At 42.0% G+C, this 27,555-nt stretch overlaps 1 protein-coding gene across 3 annotated transcripts in view; it reads right to left on the bottom strand.

Annotated features, from left to right (window-relative positions):
- The window catches only part of LPCAT2 (lysophosphatidylcholine acyltransferase 2), a 69,279-nt gene that overhangs the window by 26,003 nt on the left and 15,721 nt on the right, over nucleotides 1–27,555 (bottom strand). For 2 of the 3 annotated variants that reach the window (XM_043599220.1, XM_043599222.1), the window contains exons 3-11: nucleotides 25,973–26,190; nucleotides 23,759–23,871; nucleotides 21,782–21,842; nucleotides 20,813–20,871; nucleotides 19,517–19,551; nucleotides 16,191–16,245; nucleotides 6,454–6,536; nucleotides 3,729–3,854; nucleotides 1,782–1,935 (exon numbers count right to left, since the gene is read on the bottom strand). In XM_043599220.1, the coding sequence (XP_043455155.1) occupies nucleotides 1,782–1,935; nucleotides 3,729–3,854; nucleotides 6,454–6,536; nucleotides 16,191–16,245; nucleotides 19,517–19,551; nucleotides 20,813–20,871; nucleotides 21,782–21,842; nucleotides 23,759–23,871; nucleotides 25,973–26,190 (904 nt within the window). The remainder of the gene's footprint in view (nucleotides 1–1,781; nucleotides 1,936–3,728; nucleotides 3,855–6,453; nucleotides 6,537–16,190; nucleotides 16,246–19,516; nucleotides 19,552–20,812; nucleotides 20,872–21,781; nucleotides 21,843–23,758; nucleotides 23,872–25,972; nucleotides 26,191–27,555) is intronic. The other variant, XM_043599221.1, reaches the window with a different exon arrangement.

The raw sequence follows: 27,555 nt of genomic DNA, 5'->3' as shown, positions 1-27,555 counted from the left end.
AGAAGTTCTTCTGTTTTCCCAACTTGCATGGGTGGAGCTGATGACTTACTTCTCCTTTCTCCTAAATCTTCATCATGCTTTCTAGTAGTGCCACTGCAGTGTCAGGGACAGGGAAAGATTACTTGTGTGCCGCAAGCAAGCCAAGGAAAGGGCAGTGGGCACTACCCAGAGAAGGTGGCTGAAGTGAGTCACGTTAAAGAATGATGAGTCTTAGAGATCACAGGATTAGGAACGTGAGTGTGCCCTGGGTAAAGGGAAAAAGAAGCCGTGTCCTCGTTGCTGTCATCAGGCTGTCATTTCCTCGTGAAGTATCTTTTCCCAGCGGTCAATAGAGAACGGGGACTTCCGGTGCCAGCCAGGAGGGACTAAGTCGAGTTGGGCCTCCCTCTCCTTCCAATTATAATTAGAAACTCTCATGAAAACACAGAAAGCAACTACCTCTGGACAAGACACCACGGCAGGAGGGTTGGTGAGGAAAGCCACAGCGAAAGAACAAGGAGTGTAAGGCAGCAAAGTTGTGGGAGACCGAAGGCAGTATGACGTCATCATTAAATTGTTGAAAGGGAAGAGCTAGCAACTCAGCTCTATTCACCACGCAAATAGCCTTCAGGAATCCGCGTAACATAAAGTCACTCTCAGATAAGGAATAACACGACCGACCGCAGTCCTAGGTATGTACCCAGGTGAAACGAAAGCCTACATTCACACAAAAACCTATTCAGGAATATTCACAGTTTGTATTCTTAATGGCCCCAAATTGGAAACAAACCAAACTCTCCTCAGTTGGGGAACGGATACGCCAAGAATGTTGCGTCCATACAATGGAATACCACTCCACAAGAAAGGGGAACAAATTACTGATACACACAACGGCACGGCTGAATTTCGGATGCATTATGCCAAAGAAGCCAGACTCAAAAGGATATGTACCCTTCGATTCCATCTATATGGCGTCTAGAAAGGGCAAAGCTGTAGGGTTGGAGTGACTGTTGGGGGTTAAGGGTAGGGCAAGGATTTGACTATAAAAGAATAGCCCCAGGGGATACTTTTTGGCACCTGTGATATATCTTGAATGGAGTGGTAGTTATATGCCTCGATGCATTTATGAACCCTCGTAAAACTGTAACCAAGACAGTAAACTTCACTGTCAATTTTATATGTTAAAAAACACATTAAAAATAGAGAACTTGAAACCTTGATACATTTTTCCTAAGGAGACTCCGTGACAATTCAGTTATCTAACTGCGTGTACTGACATATTCATAAGCAGAAAACTGTACCCCCAATACAATGGCTAACAGCCAAGCTTTAATTGAAGCCTTTGTCCTAAAATGTTATTTGAAAAGAAAATCTACTTGGTGGTCACACATTTTGGGGGAAGTCCAAAACCTTCAGAACAGAACAGTACCACCCCTGTCATCAATGTATGAATTTTGACATAAATATTTAAGTTCCTGCCAGTTAAAGAGGCCTTGGCAATTTCCGTATTACAAACACGGTTTGTATGGTCACAATCTTTACTTCTGACTTGGTGTTTAAAATAAATAGATACTATCATAACTGTTGCAACACACACGTGCACGCACACAAGCACATCATGATATTACTACTGCTCTCGTTTATTAAGGGGAACAAACAAAATCATGAAATTAAACCACACACTCGGCCTCGCTTCCTCTAACAGCGACCTGCCAAGTTCTTCTAATGCCGTACTGATTTATGCCCCGTGGAGACGGGCAGAGTATGAATGTTAGCAAGTTGAAGATCACGTTTTAACATACCCTGTCAAAGAGTGTGAAGAGTTGTCTCAAGACATCTGAAACAGGCAACTTTAAATACTCTGCAAATTCGTCAATTCCGATTCTTCCTCCTTTGGAACAACAGGCAATGGTTGCGTACTCGTCCAACTGCTTACGAATGCTATCCCAGTCTAACCTAAGCAAACAAACAATCAGAGATGCGTGTTGTCAGCCCCTTACGATCCACAAGGACATGTTGCGAACATTCGTTTGTCTGAGGGAAAAAATATTGCACATCGTTACATTTGAAAATGAAGATAAAATGGGTATTTTGGGATACCTATGGAACATGTATACAGGTTTCTGAGGGTTTTTTTTTTCATGTTTATTTATTTTTGAGAGAGAGAAAACAAGAGGGGGAAGGGCAGAGAGAGAGAGGGAGACAGAGAATCTGAAGCAGGCTCCGGGCTCCAAGCTGTCAGCACAGAGCCTGACACGGGGCTCGAGCCCACAAACCATGGGATCATGATCTGAGCCAAAGTCGGACGCTTAACCGACTAAGCCACCCAGGCGCCCCCCCAGGCTTCTGAGTCTTTTAAAGGATATCGGTAAGACTAATTTCCCCCAAATATCTGTGCAAAAGAAAAGTAACTGAGAAGAGCAATGTGACAGAACAAGAAATGACTCATGAAAAGAAAATAAGAAATCGTATTGTAATCCAAATATTACTAATTAGGTCAAAAGTACTTACTGAGTTGTTAAAAAAAAAAAAAAATACCACTCTTAATTTCTAAGGAGCTTCCAGGCTGATAATGAATGCACATTTTACAAAATGTTGTGTCGGAGATTCATTAGATAGGACACACTTCCTCCGATGTTAGTTATAAAAACACTAAAACACCAGAAAACGTACCGTAGCTTACAGCACATCTGCCTTTGTCTTGTACTACTAAACAGGTGACTTAACACATAACTGCTTTCTTCTGTATCCAATTTCAGTATCTAAACTTTTCAAATTTATACGAATTTTGTAAATATAACATCAAAACGTGTTTGCTATCTAGAAGATATAAATAATACTTGCTCTATTATCTTTAAATATTGACCTCTGGGGTGTCTGGGTGGCTCAGTCGGTTAAGTATCCGACTTTGGCTCAGGTCACGATCTTGTGGCTTGTGGGTTTCTGTGCTCAGAAGCCTCAGAAGCTCAGAGCCTGGAGCCTGCTTCAGATTCTGGGTCTCCCTCTCTGTCTCTTACACTCTGTCCCTCTCTCTCAAAAATAAATAAGTATCAAAAAAATATTTTAAAAAATAAGTAAATATTGACCTTTAACACAATAACTGCTTCTGCAGCTCCCTCCTAAGGAGGATGCCAAGGCCAAGGGAATCAATACATTCTGCAAATCCCTAATAGGGCTGAAAACAGAGTGAATGGTAGTAAGTGGGAAACCAGGGGTGACACCTTTCATAGCAGATGGTTCAAATGGGTTGTTCATAAAAACACAAAGGGGTGTTTTGGCCTTAAAAAAAAAAAAAAGTATGTACCCAGAAGAAAAAGGAGATTGAGGGTAAGTACTTAAAATTCAGTGATGGTCAGAATTGCTTCTCTACAAGTCAATTCATTTTTCACACGAGAAGTTCTGACCACCGCATGCCAGTCCCATCTAATTACGCCATCCTTGCAAAGGGCAGCGGGGTAGGCTGACTGCTCTGAGACCCTTCTGGGCGGAGGCGGATCTGTGCTGGTCCATATCCACTCTCTCTCAGTCTCCTCCTGTGACCAACACATATGTCTCTGAGTTAGCTGTCCTTGAAAAAACACAACTGGATGAACTAAGTAGGAGATAAATTCACAACTCTACCTTCCTTAATAAACACCATGGAGGTTCGAGAGCCGAGCATTAATGAAACCAGGGAAAAGAAGCGTAGAGGAGTTCAGATCTCTTTGGGACACCTTTACAAAAGTGTAGCAATTTAAAGGTATACTTACTTTAATTTCCGGCTAATTTTGGTAAATTCCACCAGCCCAGCTTCCATGGGCAACGTTAGCTGTCCTGCTGAGATCATTAATCTGCAGTCTTCATAGGTGTGGTCTGTTACTGGAATTCCCAAAGCTCTAAACGGCATTTCAAAGCAAACAAATTCAATTTTTTTTTTTTTTTATGAAAGGTAATGATTTTTTCATTAGGCCTGAGCTGGTGAACGAACAACAGTAAACGGGAAAGTATTTACTACTTTTTAAACCAGTAGCTTTGGCTTATTATTGCAAAAGAGACGTATTTCTCTCCTTCTGCACAGACTTCCTGGTTGTTTTGTGTTTTAACTGTGACAATAGCTGACTTCAGTCTCAGGGAAAGGACTAAGGCTTCTGTTCCAGTCCGGTGGAGTCTTTCACCAGCTGTGGACCTTTTGGCTCTTAACCTAAGCCTCGCTCTTGTCATCTGTATATAGGAATAATTACCCTACTTACTCTACAGGGTTATCTATTGTAAAGATGGGCCGAAAATGCCTGTGGGAGTACCATTTGAACAGCTACATTTGTCTGTACACAGTGTAAGTGAGTAATCTACCCAAATCGCTAGCCATCTGCGTTTTTCCATCTCTCGAAACTGGAGATGACTTCTTGCTACATAATCTTCTGAAAATACTAAAGAGAACTGATAATAAGCTCAAGATTTCTTCCAAACCTAAACATCCTCCACCCTCGAAGGAGCACATAACCCCTACTAGCTCCCTCCTGCTCAGAGATCTGATAATGAATTAGATTGGAAAAAAAAAAAAAAAAAAATATATATATATATATATATATAATGACTTGAAAAAAAACTGAGTACTGAGAAGAAAGCCTGGCCAGAACATGAAATAATTTCCTGAAGATTCCTCTTCACAAAACTTTCATTCACAAATATTCAGTGAGACTCATGAAGTTAGATCTTCAACGGTATTTGGTTTTGTTGAATCACCGTGAAGAACGTGACATTTTCAATGAATGGGATACGAATAAAGTATTTTTTTCTATCTACAACTAGGCTATTTTTGATGAGTAAACATTCTGGTATAAGAATACGTAAGCGGGAAAATAAACATTTTAACTATTTCAGGAATGTGTAATCTATCATGCTCCATGGGTACAGCGTGCTCGTTAAGAGCTTTTGGGTTTGGGTAGCAAGTGGGGATGTGAGTCCCAGCCCAGACCCTCACTGTCTGCTATGATCTTGGGCAAACGACTTCCCGCTCTGAATCTCAGGTCCCTCACTTGCCTCCTAGAAGTGCTGTGAGGGTCACGTTAGCTACCCAGAGTAACAGCCTGGCACAGTACTCGGTAAGTATCAAGAGTGGTAGCACCACCACTTTACCACTTTCAAATATTCTGTCATACACTCTCCTAGGTGACTCTCAGGATAACCAAAACCATCAGAGAGGAGAGACGAGTATTCTAACTCCAACTTTACACTGGAGGAAAAGGACCCCTCGAGGGACTTGTCTGTCCATGGTTGTGCAGCTAATGGAGGTCTTTCCTACTCTTTATCCAAGACCCTTAAATCTCCACGGCTCCGAATTCAGAAAAAAACCAAAACGGCTGCCTAATCAAATCCCTGCTCTGTTTTTAGGCAAATTATTGGGAGGTCAAGATAGCTGGTATAAATTCCCTCCATTCCCCAAATGTATCTTAGTTCCTAACTTTTGGACATGAGCTCCTATGAAAACATAAGGAGAAAGGGAAGAAAACAATATAAAAGCAAATTTTGTAGCTAATCTAGAAACTGGGAAAATCAAGTACCTATAGGTACACATAGTAAAATTTTTTTGAACATTTGAAAATTTATTGTTTTGAAAATAAAGTTCTTCTGTGAAATATTAATATATATATAATATAGATGTAATAAAAAATATAATCTTGCTTATAACACCAAATTCAGTCATGAAGCTAAATTCAGAGTTCTCATTTGAATGTTTACTGGGGATAAATATCGCCGGCCTATGAGCGTCAACCCTCCTACTGGAATGGCGGAAAGAGGTGGCACCTGGCATGAGGGTGAGCACCCGGTAGGGCTGCCTGGGAGGTCGGACAGTATGACATGCATGCTTTCATTACAGGACGGGAGGAGACTGATCTAATCAGAGTGATGGACAGCTACAACTCCCTTAAGCGCAGGACAATACTTGCCTCCCGTTTTGCGATTTACAAATCCTAAACTTATAGCCATTCCGAATGGGGGTGACTCCCCCCCGTTTCTGTGCCTCCATTACGTTCCCTTGCAAACTTCCTCCTTTTTGTTGCTGTATTCATTAATGCCTTTGAAACACCCAGCGTTGGCAGCTCTGTGGAGGCTGGGCCATAGGAAGCGGACCATGAAGGGCTCAGACCGTCATAAGGCTTTGTCAGACAGCCACAGGCCAGCTTAGGAGAATCCACCCCGTGGAAGTCACTGGCTGGTCTCTTCTGGTTATTGAATCCTCCCTGCTCCCTTTCTGGCAAAGACACATAGCCATCAGTTTGGGGCTGCATCTGGGGAAAATATTCGTAGATTGTTTTACCACATTCCTGGGCACATTTAGAATTTCTAACCAGAATGACTTAAGAAATGAGACCCTCGGAATTAAAAAAACAAAAAACAAACAAACAAAAACAAATCCTAAAACTATATAAAAACTATATATTTACCAATCATTTAAAAACTATTTATTGATTATGATGATATACAGAAACTTACTCTGCCATTAGACTCCGGACTCTACAGGCAAAAAGGATGGCATCGCTTTTTTCTTCATCATTTGGTACTTGAACAGGCATAAACTGAAAGGCAAACATACCTTTCCATTACAACTGTTAGGCCTAAGCATTAAATGCTACATACATTAATTTATAAGCTGTCTGTCATTATATTAAATCCCCCACCTTCCTGGCGCGTGGGTTACATGCTAGATGGGGAACAACACTGTGTGCCACTCAGCGGATCCGTAGTCCAGCCCTGCGTCTTTCTGTGTGTTAACTGGTAGGTCTCTGGAGTTTTCTTCACTGTTGCCTGGACCCTAACAAGAGGGCTGTGATCGCCCACTCACTTCAGTGCGAAGAGGATGAAAGAAGCCAGTGCCTGGAATATTCTGGAAGTTGTAAAGCTGTAGGTTCTGAGATCTTATTCTCCAAGCTGTACCCCCTACCACTGCCAGCCCTTTGTGTGAAAATGTTAGTACCAGAAGTAACCTGTTTCTTATGATTTATCTTCTCTACCCACGCCTGTGTCGGCCATATTTTTATCATTCGTTCAAATGTCACGCTTTGCATTTCTTCTGCTCTCTTTTAACCGTTAGCATGGGCTTTCTAGCTTTTGCAGAGTATCATGTGTTATCATTTTAAATTTTACTTTTTTTTCTCTACTTGATATTCTGTAATGTCTCATTTGTACTCTTCTTGTTTTATTTACAGTTTTCTAACATTTAACAAGATTTTGGTGCTATATTGAACTCATTGCATATTTTTTGAGCACCTACTATATACCAGGCAAGATTAACAGGACTCTATTCCTGCTCCAAAAAAGATCCGTATTTTACTAGGATAGACCAACTAACTTAGGTTCAAGTTATAAAGGTCACATGACCAGGACTCAGCCCAAGTCCTATCAGATTCTAAAACCTTTGTTTTCCCCACTCAACCATCCTTCCTGGAGTATGAGAGCAAGGGATGGGAAATGATTAATTTGGCAGGGGGCAGGGAAAGGCAGCCAAAGAAGCTTTACAGAGGAGCTAATACTTGATCTTGGCTTTTTAAGGATAAACATGATCTCGCCAATAGCTACTGTTCATTGAATTATAACTATGGACCAGGCACCGTGCTAGGGGTTTTATATGCATTATTTTCATTCCACCGGTCCTCTTGATTTTAGTCACAGGATTGGGACTCACATTAAAAGACGTGCTTAAGACTTCATGGCCCATTTTCATTCAATAAATATTGCTGAGGCACCTCCTGTATGCCAGGCATTGCGCTAAACCCAGAAGACAGGACAGCAAAGCCCCTGCCCTCAAGGAGCTCTCCATGAGGTGGGGTAAAAGTTATGACAGATGAGTGCAGTCTACCAATGAGAGCTACCATCCACTAAGCACGTACCATAGGCTGGGTACGTGCCGGGTACTGTATATTAGGGGCTTTACAAGATCAACTCTCAGGCGAAGAAAGTAGCTTGAAGAGGTTAAGACCACACACCAGTGGCAGGATCGCGATTTGAAAGAGAAAGGAGACTGTATAAAGAACACCACTTTTGGACTCCTGTCGACCTGTTTTCAAATCCTGTTAATCACGTCAAGAAGCCTTTGGGCAAGGGTGATTCAGAGATGAAGTGTGAGCCAGGGGCTGTCGTGACCAGGTCCAAGCTTTTGAGCGGAAACATCGGTTGGTAGGAGTGGACAAACCAAAGAGGAAAAGGCTAAGAGCAGGGAGAAGCCCTGGAGGGTCTGGAATCGCCCCGTGAGAGAAGGAAAGACCACGAACAGAGGGAGTGAGGGTGCAGAGGCAAGCATGGATGCAAGTGGTACGGGAGGAGAAACTGGACAGGAATCGTAGGACCGTGCGCTAGGTGACATTGACCGCCATTGACCGCCATTGACTGCTTTGTGACACAGCCTCTCCCAGGGGACGGTGGCATGCTGTGCAAAGAACACTGTTTCGGCCGCTTGCTGTCTTGTGTCTGCCGTGAGGTCCCGGGAAAGTCATTCAGCCCTGATGAGACTCAGTTCCCCCTCTTGTCAAGCGAGGAAGTTCGACTCGATGTTCTCGAAAGCCCTCTCCAACTGGAATTCGACGGCTAGCTTTCCACTTAGGATCGTTATTCTTTAAGATGGAAAAACACGCTAAGCCACCAGAGGTCCCCACATCACTTATGTATCCAGGGCAACATCCGATCTTTGCAGATAAATCTTTCTCAAGTGTCCCTCCATCCTGTTCTAGACGTGAATTTCTTATGCGTGCTTAGTAGGAAATCCAAGGAAGAAAACAGGACGTTAAAAATCAATGTTCATAAAACCTCTAACAAAAGAATACAAAAACGTTTTAAATTGCCATATAATTCTTCACTTTAAAAAAAAAAAAGCCACACGATCATTTGACACACGCTTAATCTGTAGGTCATAAAGGCACATCCTTGAAAACCCTGAAAAATAAATTACGGCTACACTGTTAACCAAACATAATACGACGAACTGTGGGTTTAATTCCTTTTACTGCAGGTAATATTTTCCGTGAAAGAATTTTTAATAACTCTCATATTGGCATGGCATTTTATTCTCAATGAAGAAAATCCCACTGAGAGTACAAAATAATTAAAAGCCTGTATTTGACCCTCACGGGCCTTGGAGGCCTCCCATGCCTCCTGAGAAGCAATTCAATGGAAATTCTCGTAAGAAGTCACTTCTCCTTGGAGCGGACCTAGCCCTCTTTAACACATTTCCATTTTGCATGTAGACATTCAAGGCTCACAGCATATACGGGTCCTCTATGCGGGTAGGGAGACTGGCTGAAGACGGAAAAACGTGATTGTTGTTGTCTGCTACTGTCCCCAAATACACAGCTCAATACTGCAGGGTCTTCAGGACCCCAAATTTTCTTTTCTACCTTCACCTTCTCTCACCATCCCGAGTATCCACATGGACGGTTCATCAGACATGTTGATCTCACGGCTCTCCACCTGGCCACAGGTGTTCTCAGCTGTGCCTCAGCCAGGGCGACAAACATAGGATGTTAACCTTCTCTGGCAAGTTCTTCCATGAGAATTTCCCTTCGTCGCCTATTAGCTTTTACTTCTCTAACTTGGTCCGGCACAGACTGTAAGAACTTGCTAGTGACCCTCAGGACACGCTCGTCCCTCCCTTCCTGGCAACAGCTGCCTGCCTGTCCCCACTGCCCTTCAGGAGTCAGACACCTCCATGTGGACTTCGTGTCATCCAGAATCTCCCCCTTCTGCCACACCCATGGCACCAACCACATACCCATGATCACCTCTCCTGCTCCTGCCTTCCCATCCCTGCTAGAGACCACTGTGGGATGCTAAAGAAAGGTGCACAATCTTACGGGCTGAGGCTCCTCCGATCCATGGGAAGCTCCATAGGGTCCTTACAGCTGCTTGAAAATTATGTGATTTTCCCCAGGTGACCATACCGCCTCCAGAAACAGTTTTGTTTTGCTGAAGGTCTTCCCTTTTCCTTTTAATCATGCAAGTGTGCCCCCAAATGTGATCTCAATACTAAGTCTGTTTCCTTAGTGTCTGTGTGACAGGTGAGGATCAAGTTACTTAACATGAACCTCACTGCGGCTTGGATATCTGTGCTGCACCTGCTGCCGTCATATCTAAATGTTTCAAACACAGTCTGTGCTTCTCAGGTTGCAGTCCTACTTTTCATCCCAATGGTACTTCAAGCTCAACTTTAGAAGGAAGACAGTGAAAGAGTTAAGGACATGCGACCCCGAAACATACCGCTTTGGTATACTGATTATTTTGAGCTGAAGGCACTTGGAAAATAGCCAATGTGGGAGACGTTTTCTCTGAACTTCCCTTACCTCCCTAAAGTCAGCTACTCCGAAAGGAACTCTGTCCCTCATCTGTCCTAAAGTCCCTCCTGGGGAGTTTCACCCAACAGGGAAGATGGACTCTTACCGCAGGTGACACGACTGGAATTCGACATCACACACAGACAAACGTGATCACACGCTATCATAGCTCCCGGTCTATTCTTCCCAGGGCCCACCAGTCTTTCCTAAAAACCACTGACTCTCCCCTGCGTGGTCTGCCCCCTCCCTCCCCTTCCTCACTACTTTTTGTGGTATCCACTTCTTATTCCCCATGATGCCTTGCACACATCTTAAAAATGAATAGATGTGTGTATCCTTTCCCCTATTAATCTGCCCGCCATGAGATTATCTCACAGATCCAGCTATGGAACCTCGGTGGGGAGACGGCAGGCACTGCCTCCCCACAACAGCCCAAGTGAGCTTCCCCAGTTTTTTCCCATTGCTCCCGAGACTGGCTCCGGGCCTCGCTTCGATGTGCTCTGTTCCTCCCCCCCGCAGGCTCGGCACCACCCTGCCCCATCTAAGGGGAGGCTAACCGACATATTTCCCATGCTAACACCTCATTTGTCCTGCTGGTCTGGGAGTGCCCTACCTCCTCCGGGGCCTTAGGCCGCCCGCAAGATAAAGTCAGAATTCTTCAGCCCATTTTGAAGGCGATCCGGTATCCAGAGCCAACCCTTTACATGGCTACTCAGGCCCAGCAAAACTGCCTTATTCATTGTTTCCTGACCACGCGGGGCACATTCCTTTCTACTAAATGGACCATCGTGAAAAAGAGAAAGAGTGATGAGTGACGATACTACAATCAGTCTTTTCTTCTTCCAAGTAACAGGAAAGGACTTTAACGAATCACTCTCAACAAACGTGGAGTTCTGGCTCTTCTTGTGATTCTTCTTTTAAGTCTTCAAGAAAGAGCAAATGCGAATCAAGGAAGGCATTTACGAACTAACATTCGCTGCTTTCTTCCCTGAAGAACAGAGACATTTAGAGGATAAGGGAAGTACAAGTGAATGCTTATTGAACACCTACCACGTGCTAGTGCGTAAGTGACCTTACTAAATGCTAACCACCCTATAAAAGAGGTGCCATTATCCCATTTTACCACTGAGAACACAGGCTAGGAGAGGCTTAAGTCATTCACCCGAGCACATACAGGTTGGTAGCAGCAGAATTGGAAGAAAACCCCAGCTAATATTCTTTATATAACATTCTATTTCTTTTTTTAAAAAATAATGTGTATTTATTTTGGGGAGAGAGGCAGCGTGTGAGCAGGGGAGGGGCAGAGAGAGAGGGAGACACAGAATCCGAAGCAGGCTCCAGGCTCTGAGCTGGCAGCACCGAGCCCGATGCGGGGCTCAAACTCACGAACCGTGAGATCATGATCTGAGCCAAAGTCGGACGCTTAACTGACTCAGCCACCCAGGCACCACATACAACATTCTACTTCTCTGCTACTGCTTAGAAATTTCAGAATTCTACTGAGTTCCAGAAGAAATTAGCTTGGTTAAAACAAGCACATATATAGGTTTTATGTGTGTGTGTGTATTTGCGTGATAGAGGTTTTCTAAAAGGCTTGTTTGTTTTAGATTCAAAACCACAAGTCATATGAGTGTGTTTGGATAACTAAATAAACTACATAAACATATCTGAACCTTCCCTAAGTAATAAACTCTTTGGAGATTTGAAAAGTTGTATTGGGGCGCCTGGGTGGTTCAGTTGGTTAAGCGTCTGACTTTGGCTCTGGTCATGATCTCTCAGTCTGTGGCTTCGAGCCCCGGGTCGGGCTCTGTGCTGACAGCTCGGAGCCTGGAGCCTGCTACGGATTCTGTGTCTCCTTCTCTCTCTGTTCCTCCCCTGCTCACGCTCTGTCTCTCTCTCTCTCAAAAATAAATAAAAATTAAAAAAAAATTTTTTTTAAATAAATAAAGAGTTGTATCTATCTACAGGGATTGGTCATAACACTCACTATTACAATCCTTTCCAAAATCAGAATTGTTTTTTTAATAAAAAAACAATGACCTTCTCTTACTTGTGACAATGGACTGCCCACCATAAAGTACTGTAAGTCCAATTTTAGCCGCTAGAAGCTTGCTTTAAGCTTTGCAAAAGAATTTACTAAAACAAAATGTTTCTGTCTGCCTACAAACATTTTTCTGTACTTGTATTATAATGGATAGCTCTGAATAAAAATAGAGATGTAACCTATGAAGGAGGAAACAGACTGATGGTCACTGTGAATGCCCTGTTTCCATTCATAAAACAGCTGCTGTCCACATAGTGCCCTATAATCTGGCTTTGCATGGATTCTCTTTCATGAGATTCACTAGCAGGCTGTTGATTTATGTCACATTTGGGGATGTTTCCTACTAGCTATCTTCTTCCCTATGCCCCTAAGCCAGATGCTTATAAAGACATACGTGTGAGGTAGCTGGCCAATAAAAGTAACCACTCAAAGACAGTTTAAACACATCCACTATGCCACTATGATCCAGAGAATAACTTTCAGGAGAACCTTCTGCGGACACACATGGCATCATTGTTCAAGGATGCCGGAAGACCAATTATAGAGGGTGTGAGGTTTGGACCTGATTGTATTTTTAAGACTCAAGAGTCAAGGAAATAATGGCCTTTTCAAAAGCAAGTCTCTGTTGAGAAAGCAGAGAGGGAGTGAGGGGAGGAGACATTACACTCCCTAGGTGTTAGCTATCCAATGGTTTCGGTAACTACAGAGTTGGAAAATCATCATCAGTGAGGAGTGAGTCGTAAAAGGAAAGAATACAGCCTTCACCATCCAGAGATGTCCTATGACTCGCCAGCGCGGTGTCTAAAAGGATACCAAATGATCCACTCAAGTTCATTTTAAAAACTGCAAAACTTGGGGTGCCTGGTGGCTCAGTCGGTTAAGCTTCTGACTTCAGGTCAGGTCATGATCTCACGGTTCACGAGTTCGAGCCCCACATCGAGCTTGCTGCTATCACTGTAGAGCCCGCTTTGGATCTTCTGTCCCCTCCTCTCTCTGCCCTTCCCCTGCTTGTTCTCTCTCTCTCTCTCTCTCTCTCTCTCAAAAATAAATAAACATTAAAAAAATAAAAAATAAATAAAAATAAAAACCGCAAAACTTAAGACCACATTCTTGAACAGTACATCTTAATTAAGCTTAACTGGTTACTAGAAGTTCTAAAGTTCTAAAAACATATGTAAAAAATAATAACTAGGATTTCCATCAGTTGTAATGAACATGGACGCTGGGAGGGGGTGCTTCTGAACAACCAACACGACTGTAGTTGGCACAATTAAACACGCCGAGCCTTCTAACTAAGCTACATGTGTGGCAGCTCAAGTCGGGCATCCCCAGATGTGGTGCAGAAGCCGGAGTCTTGACACAGCGCCCAACTCTCCAGGGCCCTGAGCCAGGGTGTGGACACAGAGAGCACCAGACAGGCTGTGGGATACATTTTTCAATTGTGCCCAACCGGGGGGAATTAAAATATTCAAAAGTCATAAAGTGGTGAGAAGTCCCCAAGGTGAAAGGTAGCATCATGAATTTAAAATAAATATAATTAAAATAAGAAGACTACATGTGAAGGCCACAGGGTCCCATCCTCTTGCCCTGCACCACAATTCAAACACATTGAATCTTACCAGTTCAGCTATTCTAAACCAGGTGCTAGCCATTTTGTTTGTGAAGTTATCAAAGGATATATTCTTTCTTTGCCAGCAAATATTATTCAAACAGGTCTAAGAACTAGCTGGAGAATGCAAACACTGTAATGGAAAAGAAGGAAGGAGGGAATAAAGGGGGAAGGGAGGGAGGGAAGGAGGGAGAAAGAGAGAAAGAGAGAAGAAAGAAAGAAAGAAAGAAAGAAAGAAAGAAAGAAAGAGGAAGGAGGGAAGGGAAGGAAGGGAGAGTGGAAGGGAGAAAGAAAGAAAAAGAAAGAAAGAAAGAAAGAAAGGAAAGAAAGAAAGAAAGAAAGAAAGAAAGAAAGAAAGAAAGAAAAAGGAAGGAGGGAAGGGAAGGAAGGGAGAGTGGAAGGGAGGGAGAGCAGAAGGGAGAGAGAAAGAAAGCAAGGAAGAAAGAAAGAAAGGAAGAAAGAAAGATAGAAAAGGAAAAAGGCCATGACACAGAAAGGAAATGTGGTAATAATGGCCAGGACAAAAAAATGAGGCCTTTGCATACCTCTGTTGTAATAGTTTGACCACTGAGACATGAGCTAGACAGTTCTAGGTGCATTTCCACATCTGTTGCTAGATCTTGTTTTAGCTGGGGAAGGGTAAATTTAGAGGAAGGGGCAGCATATATATTATATAAACCATATCTTCCCATTTTGCAGAGAAGACAGGGTGGGTGTTTTAAGTATAAGTTTTCCTTCCTCCCTCCCTCCCTCCCTCTTTTCCTTCCTTCCTTCCTTCCTTCCTTCCTTCCTTCCTTCCCTCATTCCTTCCTTCCTTCCTCCCTTCCTTTCTCCCTTCCTTTTTTTAGAGAAAGCAAACAGAGCTAGTCTATCTGCACAGCTATGAAAGATGGAAGAGCACGCTTGGAGTACTTAGAAATAATATAATATTTCTTCCTGACAGGGCTTCCCAAAATATATCCTATGGAACACCGCTTCCAGGAGGTACCCAGAGAAAAAGGGATATGGTGGTCACACCATCTCAAAGGCACTGACAGGTCTTGAGAAAAAGAAATCTGATTGATTTTATTTACACTGGTATTTCTCAAACTTATTAGAGTACAGATTACTGTTTTTCTCTAGAAACATCTAAGTATATTCTAAGAAGTAGTGTTTTTTTGATGACATTGAGAGAGACTGAACTGGTTTTAAAGGGGGGGAAGTGTGGCATACAATTAATAAATAGATCGTTTCCTGGCAAGCAGACAACCTGTAAGTCTCCAGAAAAATTTCACCAAAGTGAAACTCATTTCGAAATGCAATTTGCCCCCTACATCATTTGGCATTTCTGACCTCTGTGTGGCTAAATGACGAAGCTATACAACAACAAAAAACCAGTATTCTCGTGACTTAAATTCCATGTCCTGTCACTGGGAGCATGGGCCCCCACTCAGGACTCCGAATTAGCATATGCAAACGTAGACTTCTCACTGCACAATCTACGGACGCAACTGGAAAATGAAGGCAAGAGCCTGGCTCGCTCTTCGGACCCTTCTCTCTTCAGAGGCTCCCTGAGGGCATCACTAGAGCCAACTCTACTGACTCTGCATTTATGAGTCCATTCCTCATCATTGCTAGCATCTAAGAACGGTTCTGGAACCATCGTTCAGAGTCTTAAAAATCTGGCCAGGATTTTCAGAACCATCTAATCGCTCCCGCACTCCCTGCCTGTCTCTGCAACTCAAACCCAAAGACGGCCAAACCAGACCAAAAGAATGCTGGCATGAGCTGCCTCCCAGAGAGGATTTCCTCAGGCTTTCCAGGTGCAGAGTGAGTCCAAAGTGAGGGCTTCTGACGTCTGTGCCTCTCCCCAGAGTCCAAGTAGCACCTCTCCGCTCTGACAGAACGTACTCTTCCAGGAGCTGTGGGGCTCCGTCGGCTACTGTATGTAGCTCCTTTTGTCAAGAAGTGAAGCATACCATACCGTTCAACCGGGCAGAGGTCAGCATTGAAAGGAGGATGATAGAAACCAGTTATGCAAATCTGGTCAGCCAGGGTGGTCGCCTATGAAAGTTCCCAGAAGCCAGAGGTTTGTCCTGATAGGGTTCCAAGGGCTGGATCTGACAGCCAGGTGGACAGTTTGTAAAAGACCAGCGCCTGCTTTAAAGATGGCGGATTTAACTGCCAACCTTTGCACGGTGGGGCTCTCGAGACTAGAAGTGCCAAAGAAAAGGAAAGGCCAAATCTCCAGTTCCAAGACTGTTTTTGAATGACTTACCTCAACTTCCACCTTTGTGAAGAGCTGGCAGAGAGTGAGCATACAGAGCTGAATGCTGAGGAGAAAAAAGAACAGGCCATCTTTATATGGTAATACAAGTATCATCTATATCACCCGACGATCCTTTCTTTATAGGCAAACACCGCCACGTCATACTTCATGTATATATTTTGTGCTTATGAATGCCACGCGGCAGCTGTAACACTCCTTGGGCTTAAGCAAGTATTCTTGATATTCCAGAGTTAAATCACCAAGTACAATACCAAATATGTACTTGTGAGTCAGAGCTGCAGCTCGGCAGACTAAACCCCAAATGTGAAGTCTCCCTGACAACTCAGGCTTGTAGGCCTACGAGCCTAGAGAAACTACCAAGGCCACATTTTAAGGTACATAAATGTGCTTATAGGAAAGCTCCTGAAGTAAACATTACATTTCGAAACTCTTCTCTGATATTAAAAAAAAAAACCCAAAAAACCAGTGGGCCTTTCCCTAAAAGCAGAAACGTTATCATAATTGTCCCAATTAATAATCAATATTTTATTTAAAGAGAAATTTTCTGAAATGTTCCAAATTTCATTGTAAAACCAGATAAAGGCTTTCTTTAAAGCGGTTAAAGCCAACCCTCTCAAAGATAATTTCTGAAATAGTTGTTTCTATGTACCTTTCTAATATATATTTAGATTCTCGGGATAGGATTTCTATGGGATTTTTATTTCACCTCATTTAGACAGATGACCCAAAAATCTGGCAGAGTGGATTATACTACATGAAAGAAATCAACCAACCTTTTTTTGTGTTTAAGAAACTAAAATATGATTTAGCTATAAAAGTTATTTAATGTTTATTTATTTTGGGACAGAGAGAGACAGAGCATGAACGGGGGAGGGGCAGAGAGAGAGGGAGACACAGAATCGGAAACAGGCTCCAGGCTCTGAGCCATCAGCCCAGAGCCCGACGCGGGGCTCGAACTCACGGACCGCGAGATCGTGACCTGGCTGAAGTCGGACGCTTAACCGACTGCGCCACCCAGGCGCCCCTATAAAAGTTATTTAAAGGGGCTTACTTGAGATAAGAAATTTAGAAATTTAAACAAGGAACTTGGTTAAAAGAAGGAATTTAAGAAATAGATGTACCAATTCCGTATATAATTATAAGTTGTTAAGTATTGGTTGTCAAACTTCGCATCTGAGAGGAAAAAAATCTTTTACTATTAACCCTAAGCAAATAAAATCAATCCACATCGTCTACTATAAAGTAAATTGTCCCTGAGTTATTTAAATTGAACTTTTGAATTTGGTGATTCACACAGACAAATCTGTTCTGAAAATTCTGAATGCTGGAAGGAAGGAAGGAAGGAAGGAAGGAAGGAAGGAAGGAAGGAAGAAGGAAGGAAAACGAAACAAACCAGGCATAAGATCTCATTGAACCTGTGTTGTCCAAACAACACTTCTCAGACCCACACAAAATGGCTTTTCCATAGCTGCCCTTTCTCTGAGTGTATTCCCCAAGTTTATTAACTCTCTCCCTTAGGCTGTCTGTCTTGGTATAGAATCTCTTCCTTAGAATCTGAGTCTAGACTAGCCCTTGGAGCAGGAGCAACTGAGAAAACTGACTTAAGAGTAACAGATTCAGTGCTAAATATGGTATGAAGCCCACTGGAAGATTCGGGCAGAAATGAGAGTTACCGCAGGCCAAGCACAATGTGGCATGTGGACAAAACAAAGCTGTGCCTTTTAAAGATTTTGTGTTTATCACTCCTAAGAAATCTTTAACTCCTCAAAAAGTGTTTTCCTCTCTTTTCTGAATTCTCTCTCCTATTTTCTTCTTCCCTTTGTCACACTTGTTAGAAGGCTGGTTTAGCCAGAACACTCCATTTTCTATCCTGATCCCCCTTCCAAGAAGGCCTTCTCCTACTTGACCTTCACGCCTACCTGGACTGCTGAAAAAGTTTGAAAAAGCCATGCTGAGCGCACTGTGAATCTGAAGTCACTGTCTCTGCAAGGCGCTTAAATTGTCAGGGCCCTAAGGATGACACAACTCAGGAACTATAAAGACACACTATATCCAGTTTGTAGACACTCCTTTTTCTAAAATACTCTCACACTATTTGTTTCTTCTCACTTGCTCTCGTATAAAAAGCTGAAAACCAGGAACCCAAGATCAACAGTGGCACAAAACACGTATTCTAGCCAAATAAATAAACCGATTTCCTGAAGAGTTAAAGACCACATAAGGCCTAGATATTCTTTACAATTTGTGGTCTTTATTTTGAGTGTCGTTTACTTAACTTCAACTATGAAGGACTGAAGCGTAATAGGAACATACATGTTTCACATGTTAATAAACACTAACACATGTGAATGGCCCATCAGTTACCTATTCTGATTAAAATTTATTATTTTGATGCAATTCACACATACAAAATGGAGAAAATTGGCATGCACCATAAAAAAATCTGACTTTCATACACTGTTTGGATTATCTAAGAGGTAGGCAAGGAAGTCGCAAGATACTTGAAGGCGAATGCAGATTCCCTTTTAAATAGGTCCAAGTGGTTGTCTGTGCATCGACGACGTTATGTAAACTCTCTATGTAATAGTATCAAAAGGCATTGCTGGGTAAGCCCCAGGCAAAGTCCTCACATCCAGGCATTTTACATGGCTCTCACCAAATATAAACCAGCTCAGACTTATCCAGGGGGATCTCGACAAAAACGTCTTGAGAGAAAGTACGATTGTACATGCTCTGTTCTTTTTAAAGGCCTGTTTCAGTGCAGCTTGCTTAATGGCGAGCTGTATTCCTCTCCTGTCTTAAATGTTTATAGAAACTGCTGATCCCTCTGCTTTTAAAATCCAAGAACGGAACTGAGAGCTTAGCTATTTTCTCAGCTCAGATCAGACACATCACAGCTATTTTAGGCCATATGACGCAATGACTCCGGACTGCTTAAACCGATATAGTAAAACAACAATGGAGACACCAGATAACACGCTAAATCTGCAGTGGGAATAAAACTACAAGATTAAAGCTAAGTAGGGTACAAACTGGGTCACTGGACTGTTTCTTAAGGATTGGTAGCTACACACATGAGACCCGCAAGAACACGGCAGACAGCCAGAATTCTGCACGTGGCCAGCGCTGGGGGCTAACAGGAAAGATAGTGATGCTCTCTACAGACTTTCTCCTTTACAAGATTCCAGGATCTGATTAGAAATCTTTACTTTTACAAAAACAAGGCTTTAAAAAAAAAAAAAGGAATAAATAATTTTTCTTTTTCTTCCCTGAACAAAATTTATATAAACCAACAATAGAGAGAAGCAACTTACAATGTATATCCCTGCCATGTCCACGTCACGGTATCCTACAATAACAAAGGTGTTTAGACTGTTAGTTCAGAGAAAAAAATAAAAGCTAAATAAAATCAAAATCTTGTTTTCATATTGGTACTCATATACGTCCCTGCTGAATTAAAAGCAGTATGTTGAAAAGTAAAACAAGCCTATTAAACGACAGCAAATTGCTCTATGAATTCTTGGATTATATCTCTACATGGCAAAAATCTCTTTTCTATACGTAGCCACCTATCTTTTCATGAAATCAAGTTGCTTTTAGTTCTTAATAGAATTCTGAGCACGCTTAGCTATTTTTTCTCCTAATGTGAACACATCTGGATAATTAATTTGCTTATAAAGCCCAGAATATATCAGTTCCCAAAAAAAAAAGGGAGGGGTACATGCTCGGGAGAAAAGATTAGAGTAGTACATAGTCAAAGGATTTACATAAATGCCAAATAGGCAGAAGTACAATTAGGTAAATCTTGATAGATATTAATTTTTTAACTAGGGGACGTCCAAAGGTGAGAGGACAGCCACTGAAAGGAAGTTGAATTGATCGAGAACTCTTGATCTTAAGTGACATAGATAATGAATCATTACATTCTGCTTGTTCATGGAAAGTCTCTAGTAGAGAAAGTTCCTCTCAAGACAAAACAGATTCCAAAAATTCTTTCTTTAGGAAAACGGTGGCACAATAATATCCAGAAGGCAGCGGTGTGCCCAGCTGGAGTGGAAGTCCCTGTTTCCTGAGCCAACCGTGCACCTTCTATAGGATGACAGCTTCTTTTCATGTATCTTCTTATTCACGTTACTTGCCAAGAGTCCCACAGCTAGGAAGTACTGAGCCAGTAATGAAACCCCAAGCCAGTCCCAGATTTATCCTGCGACACCAGCTATCCCTCCAGTAATGACCGCTGAATCAGGAAGAGTCTCTTTGTAGGCTCAGTGCAAATCACAAATCTATGCACGTTTCCTGCTACCCAGGCGAATAAGAGCCTGAATCTGAGACTTCATTGGACCATCACAGTAACAACAGAGGAGAACCTGGGGAAATGCCTTCCTGGAGCTTAGGAATACCAGAGACATCGTGTAATATTGGTGTCCACAAACACGTGCCTCTCTTGGCAAACTTCTAGAAATGAAATGTGGCACGGGGAATGGGGTCTACCCATGGGCTTCCAGCCTCTGTCTATTCAGAGCTTTCTTCAAATTCTAAAAGGGGTCCCGGAGGATTTGTGCTGTTCGGAATGTCTGAGATGTTTTCCCACGGCCAAACACTATGCTTACCAGCTTGTTCGGGTACCTAAGGAGGATCGGCTGCACGGGAACCCCTGGAATGAAGGCCCCTAAAACCACATTGAGACATTACATCTTCATATACGACATGAGGATTACCATAAAGAGAATTAATAATAAACGGTACACATATACTCTACTGCTTTAAGAATACACACAAACTGTGAAATGTTGGTAGAATCCCTAGTGCTTTACCAAAATGAGAGAGTTCTAAAATTCAGAATTAGGAAACCAAGACATTAAATGTTATGCCCAAGTCACTGAAAAGATTTATTTACATCCCCACGTGTTTTCATTTTCTAAATACTTATTATACAACAGGATTAAAAAAATAAAAATAACGGCAAAGTCAAGACAAAGAGAAAATGGGGAGAAGAAAATCTAAATCAAAGCAAATACTTGTAGCAAGAACGAGCCCCACTTGCTAGAAGTGAGTTCTAACTTGGGCTCTGAGCATTCCAGCAGCCAATACAAACACATGTTAAAGTATTATCAGTTACTATGAAATTACGTATGAAATTATACATCGCTATGAAATTTATGACTTTTATGATATTAAAAAAAAAGAGCGAAGTGTAGAAGGCATCTGAAGGCATTACAATGATCACTTGTTTTCTATTAGAAAACACAGGACCTGGGGTGTCTGTGAGGGTAGCCTTGAAGGAAAAGAAAAATCTGCCAGTGGTTTCTGCGTGTGCATGGATATGTGTGTGCATGTGTGTGCGTGTGCATGCACACACACACGCGCGTGCACACACACACACACACAACTATCCAAGGAAGGAGGGGTTGTGATTCCAAAAGAGAAAGTAAAGGAGTTCTGCAGATTCACTGGGTTAAAAACTTTTTATCGGAAAAGAAACACCCAGAACAAACTAACAGATTGTTTTGTGTATTAGTATCAAATCATTTGAGAAATCTTCCATAGTTTGTTATAGTACATAATTTAATTGATCTCACCTGGTTTAAAAGTAATCAAACAGGAACGATTAGTACAAGTACCTTCTGGGAAAACTAGTATCTTGGGAGAAAAGGAATACGTAGATTTAATATTTCAGTCTAATGAATCGGTTACCTCTTTACTCAGTTTCTTACGACTTCACAAATAGCTGCCAATTCTTAGAAGACGAAAATGAAATAAAAGGCTAACACTTGATTCTACCGAAAACTAGAATCAGATTATTCGGTTTTCCTCTAAAAGAACTGTCGTCTGACCATTAAGGTAATTAGAAAACAGATTAAAGCTTTGAATAGAAAATACACTTAGCAAATGTTTCTTAATGATGATGCTAATGATCTGAAATAAACTTAAAAGAAGATATGGACCCTGAGACCTGGTCAAAGAGCACATTAGATTCTTTCCTCTACTGCTATACATCCTTAACCAAATCGTTCCTACTTCCTTATTTCTGTTTTCCCTGTTAAATGATATTCACTCCTACAACACATAGTTTAGGGATATACGGAGGAAGCGAAAAGGAGGAAATACTTGCAGTATGCTTTATGCTCCCTTGAATTAGTAGACATATGGAATACAGTTTAGTATCTTGTTTGAGAAAGTGTTTTTAGCATTTAACATAGGCCTTTGTGTTCTTCAAGTGAAAGACACAGAGCACAGTTAGTTTCCCCATTAACGGAACAGGCTGGATTTGCTAAGGATTTCAGGATTTGGCAACGAGTAAATTGCCAAGTACATAAAATAACAAAAAAGAAAAATCCTGCACCCACAGCAGTTAGTATACGTGTACTTAATTAGTATTTGTATCGTTTAATAATTAGAAAGGGAAAACTTAATCAGCCTAATGTGCCACAGTGACAGGCTATTTATGAAATAAAGATTGTAAGTGTGTGCAGTTTCATCCCCCAATTTAAAAACAAAACAAAACAAAAACCAAAACAGGTTTCCTATTACAACAAGATACACTATCAAACATGGCTCATTCAACGGAAATTCTACAGCTACTCCATTAACAATGAACGGATATAGAGTAAATCATAAAATCTCAGATCTGGAAGGGGCATTAAAAGCCATATGGCCTTTCCAGTGCTTGAATTCTTTCTACAACACTCCCCTCCCCCGCTCAAGTTGTTGCTTAGCCAGTGCCTGAAAATTCTAGAAAAGGATTTCAGATCAGATCATTCTGTCTCTGGACAGAAAATTCCTTGAGGTGGGTGAAATGAGCTGAAATCTTACCTATTTGTTAACTTTTGCCCACAATCCTAGATATAGTCGTTGGATCCAAAGAGAAAAGTCAAACCCTTATTCCAAGCGTCACTTCTTCCTAGTCACTTTTTAAATCATTCCTCACATCCCTGGGTTTCTGAAACCTCCTGCTGGGTGATACTCCTCTTGGTATTATAACATCGACGCATCATCATGGGTGGCCAGATCACAGGGCCAAGGTAGAGCCATACTTATCAGAATTATCCAGTAACTGCTGCCCCTCCCCTTACCTTCCAAAGGCATTCCAGGGGTTGGAGGCAGTGAGATGGGAGAGTCTGGAAAAGTTCTATAGGTGATTCCTTATATACCCCTTGATCTGAAAAGCTCTGTCTAAATATACTTGGGATAAGACCAAGATCATAATCCCTTTTTTTCCCCCCAATAAACGTACCATACTGTTGACTATAATTGAGCTTTGATAGGCTGTCTTTAAGATTACAAATAAATTCAGAGAATGTATTTTTTTATGACACAAAGTAAAAATTGGTTCAAAGAGTCCGGAGAATAAGAAAGAATGATACATTTAATCCCACGGGATATCTCCTGGGGAAGAGGACTTCTGAATACTCACTCATTTATTCTGCTTCTATTATGCTGAAGACACCTAGCATAGGTGTCCCCAGATACTGCCATCTGTGGAGCCAAACGATTTCCAAGTACACAAACAAGAAACAAACCCACAGTATTCTAAATGAACGTCCCCTGTGTTTTACCTGCGGCCACTGTCCTCCTGATGTTGCTCGCCTTATTATTTCATTTATTGTGTTTTTTCGAGAATCCGGATCTACACGGGACACCAGCACTGGCTGCACAGCTCGTAAAAGTCCTTGCAAACAAACAAAAGGTCACAACTGAGTCTTTTTTTTTTTTTTTGGCTAAAGCTATCACAGCAATGATACTGTATGAATCATAAAACAAGTGTATGTAAAATTAAAATACAGCAAATCAAAGAGAACTTTTTTAAAAAAACCCTCCAATTTAAAGTTTATAAGAATTTAGGGGCGCCTGGGTGGCGCAGTCGGTGAAGCGTCCGACTTCAGCCAGGTCACGATCTCGCGGTCCGTGAGTTCGAGCCCCGCGTCGGGCTCTGGGCTGACGGCTCAGAGCCTGGAGCCTGTTTCCAATTCTGTGTCTCCCTCTCTCTCTGCCCCTCCCCCGTTCATGCTCTGTCTCTCTCTGTCCCAAAACTAAATAAACGTTGAAAAAAAAAAATTAAAAAAAAAATAAAGTTTATAAGAATTTAGCTTCCAGAGGCGCCTGGGTGGCTCAGTCAGTTAAGCGTCAGACTTCGGCTCAGGTCATGATCTCACAGCTTGTGGGTTTGAGCCCCGCATCAGGCTCTGTGCTGACAGCTCAGAGCCTGGAGCCTGCTTTGGATTATGTGTCTCCCTCTCTCTCTGCTCCTACCCACTCACACTGTCTCTCTGTCTCTCTCTCAAAAATAAATAAACATTAAACAAATTTTGAAAAAAAAAGAAAACTGATTATGTGAATTCACAGTACATACGAATAAGGGGCAATTATTAATTTTACTAAAATTTTCAGCACGACAGTCTTCTAAGTAGGTAGCTTCCTCAGGCACGCAAAATAAGCCTCAATTTGCCAAAATTCCATTGCTAAACAGCTTTCCAGGAAAATGCCATATGATACAAAGCACTGCGGCTACACTGAGGGGAAAAAAAAGAATGAGGGAAGGAAAGAGAGACAGAGAGAATTTTTCTGAGCTGAATGACAAAGCTGAGGACACGACTGTTTCTCCAAAGCGCCAAGGCAACCTCAGGCAACCTCCACACCCTCTCTGTCACCACTTGCGGCTTGCAATAACCTTGGGGCAACCGGGACCAGTCACTTAGAGACTCACACCCTAGGGAGAGACCATAGCACCTGGTGGGATAAGCATTTCATTTGCTTCATTATTTCACACGGCAGGAAGTACCTATTGTTCTACATCATAATTTTCAAAGAGTTTCAGGTCCCTCATGGAGATTCTGGGGCAATAATAAGAAAACAGAGTTAAGAGGAAAGACTCCGTGTGAGTGTGAGCCTAATACTCTCAAGAGAAATTCGTGAAATAGCACGTAACACAGTGTTTTCACCAGTTCTCTGGTTCAATTCCCCCTCCAGAAAATCAAGCATGTTTGGTACTTGAAACTCGGTCTTTCTAGCTATATAAGAACAAAAGGAAGTGACTGGACCCTGATAAAGATATGAATTTATTAAGAATTAGGGGCGCCTGGGTGGCGCAGTCGGTTAAGCGTCTGACTTCAGCCAGGTCACGATCTCGCGGTCCGTCAGTTCGAGCCCCGCGTCAGGCTCTGGGCTGATGGCTCAGAGCCTGGAGCCTGCTTCCGATTCTGTGTCTCCCTCTCTCTCTGCCCCTCCCCCGTTCATGCTCTGTCTCTCTCTGTCCCAAAAATAAATAAACGTTGAAAAAAAAATTAAAAAAAAAAAAAAAAAAAAAAAGAATTATAAGGGTACAGGTAGGGGAGTCTCTAAACTTTATCACAAACTCATTCTGAAAATATAGTTCCTCATTAAAAGTAAGAAAATAGGGGCACCTGGGTGGCTCAGTCGGTTAAGCATCTGGCTTTAGGTCACGATCTCGACGTTCGTGAGTTCGAGCCCCGCATTGGGCTCTCCGCTCTCAGTACAAACCCCACTTCGGATCCTCTGTCGCCCTCTCTCTGTCCTTCCCCTGCTCTATGTCTCTCTCTCTCTCTCTCAAAAATAAATAAACATTTTTTAAAAAGTGAAAAAATCGCTTTGAAGTGTTTCATTATTTTAAAGTTTTTCAAAAGCCTACCGATAAACTGAAGTGTTTCATGATTTTAAAGTTTTTCAAAAGCCTACCGATAAACTATATATGATTTTTTTACAAATTTGAACCCCAAGCATGAAAATATCTATATTGTCTTACAAGTACTTACTGCCAATCAGAGGGACCTGTGCGTTCTCGTTGCGAGACACCATGGAAGGTAACCCAGCAACGACACAGGCAATTCCATCAAAGAATGTTGAATGAGGGGCAGCGACAAAAATTGGTGCCTCCGCAGGACTTGCCACCTTTCCTTTCACGGTAACCATGAATCCCATGGATAAGAACATGGCATGACCCAGAAACTTCAAAACTGGTTGAGTAATTTTCCTTTGGAAATAAATATTAAAAAAAAAAAAAGACACAATTAGCTTTGTTAATCTCAACTAACAGCAGGGCTTTACTCTAAAACACAATACAAAAACCCAAACATGTCGGAACACTTCATTTTAAAATATGAGCTAAGGGGAGCCTGGGTGGCTCAGTCGGTTTAGCGGCCGACTTCAGCTCAGGTCACGATCTCGTGGTCCGTGAGTTCGAGCCCCGCATCGGGCTCTGTGCTGACCGCTCAGAGCCTGGAGCCTGTTTCAGATTCTGTGTCTTCCTCTCTCTCTGCCCCTCCCCCGTTCATGCTCTGTCTCTGTCTCAAAAATAAATAAAACGTTAAAAAAAATTTTTTTTTAAATATGAGCTAAGAAGAATATAGCTAACAGTTACATGGGGTTCTTTTTGCCACGTACTATTCTAAATACTTTACATTTATTAATTTATTTAATCTTCAGCCCAATTGTATGAAATGGATTTTATTTTTTAGCATTCTCATTTTGCAGATCAGAAAACTGAGGCACAGAGAAGTACAATTTCCCAAGGACATATGGCTACTAAGTGGCTCCATGATTCTATGACTACAGAGGGATAAAAATGAATCTTCAACACACGTCCCCCACTGAGAAATCCAAATCAGTATTGTTCTTCACAGGAGTGACCTTGGGAATGTACATTTGTGTAACAATGATGCTATCTCCCCAGACACTTTTAGAACTCTCATGCTGCATCAGTCCTCAGTTATTTTAGGAATAATTTTTTAAAGCCTTATTACTTATGTCATTATAGCTCTTAGACATCATCAAAAATCTTAAAAGCTCAAGTCACCATCTCGCTTTCCTGGAACGTAGATGCACTTACACAATTTCAGAAATCTAACTGCTTACTTTTTTACAAAGAATTTATGTCAGGGGCGCCTGGGTGGTTCCGTCGGATGAGCGTCCGACTTCGGCTCAGGTCATGATCTCACGGTTCGTGGGTTCCAGCCCCGCGTCGGGCTCTGTGCTGACAGCTCAGAGCCTGGAGCCTGCTTCTGCTTCTGCGTCTCCCTCTCTCTCTGCCCCTAACCCACTCGCATTCTGTCTCTGTCTCTCTCAAAAATAAACAAACATTAAAAAATTTTTAAAAAATGTGTGCCATTAAGGACTAATTAATTCATCAAACTGTGCCAGGACCTCTGCTGGACACAGAAGACTAAGACTCCCCAGTCCCTGTCCTTGATAAGCTCAGTTGAGTTGGGAAACAGAAACACATTTCTAGAAATGCAAACACAGGATGGATATCTGAGTACGTGAAGAGGCATGCAGTTTTCATGAAAAACAAAACCTGTGTCTTTCCCGTAACACATCCAAGGAGAGCTTTAAAAAGTAG

The sequence above is a fragment of the Prionailurus bengalensis genome, chromosome E2, assembly GCF_016509475.1.
Source record: "Prionailurus bengalensis isolate Pbe53 chromosome E2, Fcat_Pben_1.1_paternal_pri, whole genome shotgun sequence".
Lineage (NCBI taxonomy): Eukaryota > Metazoa > Chordata > Mammalia > Carnivora > Felidae > Prionailurus > Prionailurus bengalensis.
This window is presented reverse-complemented; position numbering and strand designations above follow the sequence as displayed.